Source organism: Bubalus bubalis, chromosome 13, assembly GCF_019923935.1.
Source record: "Bubalus bubalis isolate 160015118507 breed Murrah chromosome 13, NDDB_SH_1, whole genome shotgun sequence".
Lineage (NCBI taxonomy): Eukaryota > Metazoa > Chordata > Mammalia > Artiodactyla > Bovidae > Bubalus > Bubalus bubalis.
This window is the reverse complement of record NC_059169.1, coordinates 72,949,879-72,958,025: the sequence shown is the minus strand read 5'-3', so window position 1 is coordinate 72,958,025 and position 8,147 is coordinate 72,949,879. Positions and strand designations below refer to the sequence as shown.

Below are 8,147 nucleotides of genomic sequence, written 5' to 3'. Positions count from 1 at the left end.
TGATTTCAACTGCAGACGGGGACGTCAGCTCCCATGCCCCACAGGGGCTATTAGAAGCTCACAAGGTCACCTTGACGAACACCTGTGCGCAGGCTCCAACCGGGACCGAGTTATTTTATAGTTGGGGTCACTGCCTTTCTGATCCATCCAACTCCACCCAATTCCGGGCTCAGCCAGCCACAGCCAGCCCCTCTTCCTCACACGACAATGGGTTCTATCCACCATAGAAACGACCTGCATCTTGAAAACTCCTTCCTTTCTGTGCCTGTAGTTTTCTGCCATCGCTCAGAAAACGCTCTGCTCCACTCCTAAGCTGTTCGCAGCGGCGTCCAGCCCTGGCGTTTACAGAAGGAGCGCAACCCTCGAGTCCGAAGGCTCTCCTTTCAAACCCAGCTCCGCCTCTGACTGCCTGGGTGACCTCAGACGGGTTTCTTCACTTCCTCTGTGGGCTCAGGGAAACAATTTTTCCGCTCACGGGGTCCCCTAGATTCCTGAGATCAAGAACGCCAACAACAGAGACCAGCGTCTGGCCCACTGGAGGTGCCCAAATGCTAGGGGCGGGGGTCGTCTGTTAGCCTGATCCTACCGTGAAACACTGCCTCTGGGGGTTGGGAAGGGACTCGAGGTCAAAGAATCCGAATACTTCGCAGAATTGAGATAGCCTCTCGCCTACCCCGTGATCTCCCCGCGTCCAGCCCCAAGCGAGTACCGGGGCAGCCCGGCGCCGGCGCGCGGCAGCAGCCGGGGCCCGCGCCCGAGGCGGCGGAGGCAGGCTCGGGGCTGGACTGACGGCTCCGCGGGAAGGCGGAGCAGAGAGCGGGCGGCGGAGGAGGGGAGAGCCGCCGGGAGGAGGGCGCAGGGGCGGGAGGAGACACATGCGCGCTGCCCGCCGCCGCCGCCGCCGCAGTCCTTAGCTTCCCGGGGACAGGAAACCTTCGAGACCGCGCTGCCACGGCCGCCTCCGCCTCTCGGCTCCCGGTTCCGCGCGCCTGCCACACCCTCCGCCCCTCCTCCGGCATCTCTCGGCGGAGCGCCGCGGGGACTCGGCCCCGGGCTGTCGTCTCCCGTTCCGGGGGAGGAAAGGTGTGACCTCCCCCCGCAGGAGCGGCGCGGCGGGGCGGGGGGGCCCGGGAGAAGATGGCGACGCCGGGAAGCGAACCCCAACCTTTCGTGCCTGCCCTGTCGGTGGCTACGCTGCACCCCCATCATCATCCCCACCACCACCACGGCGGAACCGGAGCCAGCGGCGGGGCCGCGGGAGGCGGCGGCGGCGGCGGCGGCGGGGGCTTCAACCTGCCCTTGAACCGGGGGCTAGAGCGCGCGCTGGAGGAAGCGGCCAACTCCGGGGGCTTGAACCTCAGTGCCAGGAAACTGAAGGAATTTCCCAGGACCGCGGCCCCCGCTCATGACCTCTCGGACACGGTGCAGGCAGGTGAGAGAGGGCCGAGGGCGGGCGGTGGGTGTGGGTGTTTGGCGGGCTGTCGTGCCTTCCCCGACGCGGTGGCCAGTCTGAGATCTGGCCTGACCTGGGGGTCCAGCGGCCCGTGCTGTTCCGAGGCAGGGACCCGCGTGGGCGGTCGGGCCCGAGGAGAGGGGGGCTGCTCCGGGCCGCCGAGCCCGCGGGCGCGTGGGTCCCCCCCGCCGCTGCTGCGCCGGGGAAGTGGCCGCTGGACTGGGACTTGCGGGCGCGCCGCGTGCGCGCAGTGGAAGTGGGAGGTTTCGGGCGGCTGCGGCCGCTTCCTGGGCCCGGCGCAGGGGCTGGGGACCCGGGCGCCGCGTCTGCGCCTCCAACCCGGGCAAAGCCCTCTTTGCGCCGAGGCGCCGCCCGTCCGGGTTGGGAAGCCTCTAGACAAAGGTGGCGCGCCCTCCGCCGACCCGAGGGCACCGGCGCGGTTCCGCCGGGCCCCCCTCGGCGACACCACCGAGCGATCAGGCAACTTGTGCCCGCGGCTTCCTCTTCCTGCGTCTGTGTGAGGGAGCGGCGGCTCTGGTCGCGAAACCAAATCGCAGCCGCTTCGCCGGGCTGTCCGCTCGCTGGTTCTTTGCCTCCAGCTCACCGCCCACGCGGTTTGGTCCTGCCACCGAAGCTACCTCGTACTCAGTAATCCGATCTTTGCGGGGGCCCTGGAAGAGACGGCAGGGTATATTTAAAAAAAAAAAAAAAGTAATTAAAGTGCGCCGGTTTCCACCCGTGAGCCCGACAAGTTGTAACTCGCGCCAATGAGCATACAGCGTTTTCAAGTTATGTCGTGTGTTGACATATTTCTGAGAGGTCGGCTTTCCCTTTGGTAGTTGGAGTTACTGGAGCAGGATCTATAAACAGGAAGGAGGCTGGTGGAATGTGATTCGGGCCTTGGGATCCAGGTAGAACTGCCTGGGTTCCCCACCGTCTGGTTTCAGTTCTCTGGAGGAGGGTTTGTATCTTGCCTCCCAGCATTTTCCAGAGCAGTGGGTACCCCATTTGGGAACCACCGACCAGACCTCCTGGCTGTCATTGCGTCACAGGCCGAGTGTCAGACCCCTGGGATCCTGGATGGCTTGATGTCAGCTCCAGATCCGTTTCCTCCGCTGCGGGAGGGTGGGAGTGGGGAGAGGGGACAGACAGTGGCCTTTTGGAGCTAGATTCCAGCGCTCCCCTCTTTAATTCAATGCACGTTTATTAAGAGTCCTAATGAATATTCAGACAAGACTTCTGAGTTCACTAGAGGCAGAAAGCACTCTTTGGGGTCATTAAACTTTGCAATTTGGATCTAGGGATAGTCAGGAATGGGCAAAAAGGAGGGAATTTCCAGAGTTGAGTTGTCAACAGCTGGGGAGGTTCTTGATTGGACCACTTAGATGCAGTTTCTCAAGTGGAAGTTATTCCAAGAATTGCCTGAATCATTAACTTAGAAAAAAAGTCCGTTGTTAAGTTGGACTTCCCTTTTGTGGCAGATTGTAAGGTGAGCTATGGCAGGATTGGATATGACTGCTGAAAATGTAGCTGGCAGGATATTCATTTCATTGGATATGAACATGGAGCTTGCAGGACCAATAATAATCTGTGTCTGTAAGTTCAGAAGGAGGCACTGAATAGTGTTCCTCTACTTCTGAGGTTTATTTCACAGTTGGGTGAACTTGATGTGTTTGCCCAACTGGTGTTTCTTGGAGAAGACCGGTGCTTTTAAAAGCAGAGACCACCTCTTTCAGTTCAGACCTAACCGTGTGAAGCATGGTGGTGTTTAAAACACGGTTTCCGTTGTCCTTTCTTTGCTTGTTTGTGGTGAGCTTTGGTTGTGAGTTCTGCAAGATTTTAATTCGAAACCTCACTTGCACATGTTCTATGTGCAGAAAATTCTAACTAGTTAAATCTTGGAGGCTTAACCTTAGTCACAGTGAACTGAAAATGTTAGTTCCTCAGTCGTGTGTGACTCTTTGAGACCCCATGGACTGGGCCCACCAGGCTCCTCTGTCCATGGAGCTCTCCAGGCAAGAATACTGGAGTGGATAGCCATTCCCTTTCCCAGGGAGGGATCGAACCTGGGTCTCCTGCATTGCAGATAGTCTTTACCATCTGAACCATCAGGGTTAACTCCCTACGGACAAAGGCAATGTTAATTATGGGAAGAGGAATGTCACTGGAGTTTGTAGGAAGTTAGGAAAACTCATGAAGTAAAGAGTATTCAATGTAGACAGCTCGTTTACATGAAATTTCATTACCCAAATGTGTTAAAGAGTTGCTTTTGCAAAAACATTTTTGCCTCAGGTCAAAGCTGGGTGTAAACCAATTGTGTTCTGCCCTTTGCTCTGTTTACCCAGAACACTGTTCCTTATTTGGAAGAGCAAAACTCGAAATAAAGCAAGAGTTAAAATTACCTCCAGTGCGCACAGTGCTGACATTTCCTGCATATAAAGAGTTTTAGAAGAGTGGAGTGTCTGAGGAGTAACATATACAATAAAGACAGTGGATTCTCTGGGGTTCATATTTAGTTTACAGAACATCTCTTAAATTCAGAAGGACACACAAAGATCCTTGAAGACCTGAGATGTAAAGTGGACTTTTTCATAAATTTTGTAAGACAGGGAGTGACAGAGAAAGCTTTATCTCCCCATTCAGTTGTATAATTCAGGCCATTTGGTTTATGCCTTGTAAAAGTAACTCTTCTGGCAGCCACCCTAAGCAGAACTGCCCTCTTGGGTAATGTAGCTTATCTGGCCAGGAGTTGAAAACCCAGATGTAAACATAGAAATATAGAAGCCCAGGGCTGCTCAATAGATGTTTAAGCTCTGTTAATCAAATGCATACATCCCTTTCATAGGAAAAAAACCCAATACTCTTAGGCCTTCCCCCTTTCTTTGAGCCAATCAATTTACTCATATTTGAGTGCAAATAGTTTGGTCGTCAGGATCTAGACTTCTGGCTGGTGAGCTGGGGAAAGAAGGGCTGTGTGTTGGCACAGGTGACCCTGGCTGAATGGAAGAAGAGCCACTATGAGCTCTCGGACTGGGCTTTGCATCTCCCTGCTGGGTCCTTGTGAAAAGCACGTTCAGATCCTCCTGTACAGCTGGGGAGAGTTGAGTAATACATGCTCAAGGTCATCGCTCTACTTAGATGCTAAACCAGGGATGGAACCCTGATGAGTTCACTCTAGTGTGTGTGTTCTTGACCATGGTGCTAGTGGTAAAGAATCTGCCTGCCAGTTTAGGAGACATAAGAGATATGAGTTCGATCTCTGGAGGAGGAAACAGCAACCCACTCTAGTGTTCTTGACTGGGAAATCCCATGGACAGAGGAGCCTGGGAAGGCCTACAGTCCATAGGGTTGCAAAGAGTTGCACACGACTGAAGCGACTTGGCACATATGCACACAGGGAAGGGGTGGAGAGGAGTAAAAACCAGGAGGGTACCTGGAGACTCATTCAACCAACATTTGTTCTGCAAGTACCCACCAAGCACTGCTCAGTGCCAGGCACTGTTCTAGGTACCAAGGATACAGCAGAGTCCAACAGAGACTCCCTTGACCCCTTCTGATGGAGTTTTCATTCTCCTTGTCAGTGAGGGTGGAGATAATTTAAGAAATAGATTTTGAAGGATGAACTGGGAAGACTAATAGGAGATGTACGCTATCCTGGTTTAGAAATATACACTCTGCCTTGTATTAAAGGTGACTTGCAGTAGCTTGTAAAATAGCACAAACGGTAGTAATAAATATGAACTGAAGCAGAAAGTCAGGTCTGAGAAAAAAGTACACAAATACGTTCATTGGGAAAGCAAACTTGTTGTTGTTGTTGTTCTAGTGCTGATTTATTCAATAGTGTCATTTGGGGATAAGGAAGTTCCAAAGGGTGTTTGTATGACTGAAATGAAGTGACTTGAAAAGAGGAGTAAGAAAAGAGTCTGTCTCAGGCTGATTGCTGGAGGTCCTGGAAAATGAAAAGGAAAATCTTGGATCCGATGTACAGAGCAGTTGTTGAAAGTTGGTCACATTAAGGAGAGAGTTGGGTGTGTTATTGCTGATATCTCTTTTGGGGGTGGCTGGAAGCAGGAAAGGCGATATGGGAAATGCAGGGCTCGCCCAGGCAGGAATACAGATGAGAAAAGTACTCAGCGAGGTCCTGTAAGTGCCAGTGCTGGTCCTGGAGGAAGTGCGGAGAGTAAGGCACAACAGGAGCGCCCGTGAGATGCCAAGTGACCTTTTTTTAAAATAAAATCCCTGCATCTTCTTTAAATATATATGTGTGTATATATATATAATTTTTTATTTATATGTTTATTTACTTTTGCCTGTGCTGGGTCTTGGCTGCTGCACGGGCTCTTCTCTAGTTGCAGCAAGTGGGGGCTCCTCTCCAGTTGCTGTGCGGGGGCTTCTCGTTGGCGGTGGCCTCTCTCGTGGCAGAGCACAGGCTCGAGGTCATGCGGGCTCCATTGTTTCGGCTCCCGGGCTCTAGAGCGCAGGCTCAACAGTTGTGACCCACCGGCTTAGTTGTTCCAAGGCATGTGGGATCGTCCCAGATCAGGGATCAAACCTGTATCTCCGTCATTGGCAGGTGGATTTTTTTTTTTTTTTTTTTACCACTGAGCCACCAGGGATGCCCCCTTTATTTTGCATCCTTTAATTTCAAAACAAAACACGAAAAACACCATACACAGCCTTCAACTCCCCCTGTCAAATGTGGAAAGTAACAGGGTTTGAGGCCCTGGTATCCTGCCTTAGACAGAAGGATGGAAATAAAACCACTGGACATCAGCAGAGGGGAGCAGGTGGGCCAGGCCGCTGGGGCTGCTGCTGCTGGGGCGGCCACGGGAACTGGGAAGCCGTGGGGACCTCAAGGTGCGACGCCAGTGGCACAGATAGACATTGTCTGCAAAATTCAGAAAAAAAGGTCATTTTAGTTAAACTGGCTTGGAAAGACTCTGCTAACCTGAGGTTTGGGTCAGGTTTTGTAGGCTGGCTCGGTTTTGGATGGAAGTCCGCATGCACATTCTGTGGTTGGAAAGATGGTGTGAACGTGGGGTGTGCCTGACAGTCTGAGATCTGCTGTGCGTACAAGTGAGACGGGTGTTCAGGCCGGGAACGTTCAGGCCGTCACCGTGCAATGGGGTGACGCGGCACAGGGCTCTTAGGACCCTGTAGGGCACTGCGGATTACTGGGGCCTGGGATATGTCAGCCTGTGGGACTAAGGCCCTGGTCTGTCTGCGATACCTCTCTCAAATATCTACAGAGGCAAAGACTCTTGTCTGAGATTTGTGGCTTCTCTGTTGAAGCCTGAGTCCCCCTGCCCCACTCCCATTCTGTCTCAACTGAAGCCTTGGGATATTAGCTTCCTTTAGTCACTGGGATGCACCCAAGACTTGATGAAATCTATCTGGTCTCAAAAACTATTCCATAATTTTGGCCGTAAAGATTTTTCATTATGAATGTAATGAAACTTGAAATCACACGTGTTTTTGTAGAACATGATGTTCTTTGTAGTTATGCTTTGTTTCAAATTATGTTTCTGCTATTGAATTGATTAGTCACTGTGCTATAACGATCATTTATAGTGATAGTCACTCTCATTTAAATGGCTATATTCATCACATATATTTTGACTATTAATACTTCAAAAACAAGGAGTCACAGCTTTTCCTCCCTTTTATTATTGTTGTTGATCAGTTTCACTGTTGTTGTTTAATCACTAAGTTGTATCTGACTCTTTGCAACCCCATGGACTGTAGCCTGCCAGGCTCCTCTGTCCGTGGGATTCTCCAGGCAAGAATACTGGAGTGGGTTGCCATTTCCTTCTCCAGGGGATCTTCCAGGACCAGGGACTGACCCCATGTCTCCTGCATTGACAGGCGGATTCTTTACCGCTGAGCCACCGGGGAAGACCAGGTTTCACTGTGGTTTAGTCGCTCAATCATGTCCAATTCTTTGTGACCTAATGGACTGTAGCTGCCCGGCTCCTCTGTCCGTGGGATTTCCCAGGCCAGAACACTGGAGTGGGTTGCCATTTAGAGGACTGAGCGCTGCCAGGCTTCCGTGTGCGCGGTGGCTCTGCACCACAGCCACGCGTGCTGTCCCACGTTTCTGTGTGTGGCAGAAACAGTCTCCACAAACACACCTGCATTCTCGTTGCTTGCATCATGGGCCGCTCCTTATTGAAAAGGCAAGAACACGATAATCATGTTTCCAGAATAACAGCATGCAACCATAGGCCACAAAACCTCTGGGAATTTCTGAGCTGTGCCAGTTTATAAAGGTCAGCCCAGGGTTTGACCATCATTGAAAGTATTCCACTGGCTAATTTGTTAGTCACTGCGACATCTTATTTGTTTTTTTGGTGAGTGTCAGTTATTAGGCAAAATTTTGGCATAACCCCACTATTTAAAGATTTTAACTTCAATTGTTGACTAAGAATTTTTTTTTTTGAGTTCTGTTGCAACTTAAAATTTTCATGTTGTGGTTTAGCGGTTCTTTGGTTTTAGCATAAAGGGTAGGTAAGCATTTAAAATGTAAACACTAACATTTGAAATCCATGTTAGTGTTGATTGGTGCAGAGGTTAATTACCTTTGCTCTTGCTGTCCTGCTGGTGTGAACAAAGGCTTAGAAGTTGTTAGTCAACTTCGTCATTACTTATCAGTATTTAAACACAAGTTGCTTCCTTCTTTTGCATGCACTTTTCT

The 8,147-nt window shown here is 51.4% G+C and overlaps 1 protein-coding gene across 3 annotated transcripts in view; it reads left to right on the top strand.

Annotated features, from left to right (window-relative positions):
- The first annotated feature begins 904 nt into the window (after positions 1–904).
- LRCH1 (leucine rich repeats and calponin homology domain containing 1) overlaps positions 905–8,147 on the top strand; it is a 215,914-nt gene continuing 208,671 nt past the window's right edge. Inside the window, exon 1 of one of the 3 annotated variants that reach the window (XM_025263001.3) lies at positions 905–1,432. In XM_025263001.3, the coding sequence (XP_025118786.3) occupies positions 1,138–1,432 (295 nt within the window). In that variant the 5' untranslated portion in view covers positions 905–1,137. The remainder of the gene's footprint in view (positions 1,433–8,147) is intronic. The other 2 variants (XM_044926806.2, XM_025262999.3) reach the window with 2 other exon arrangements.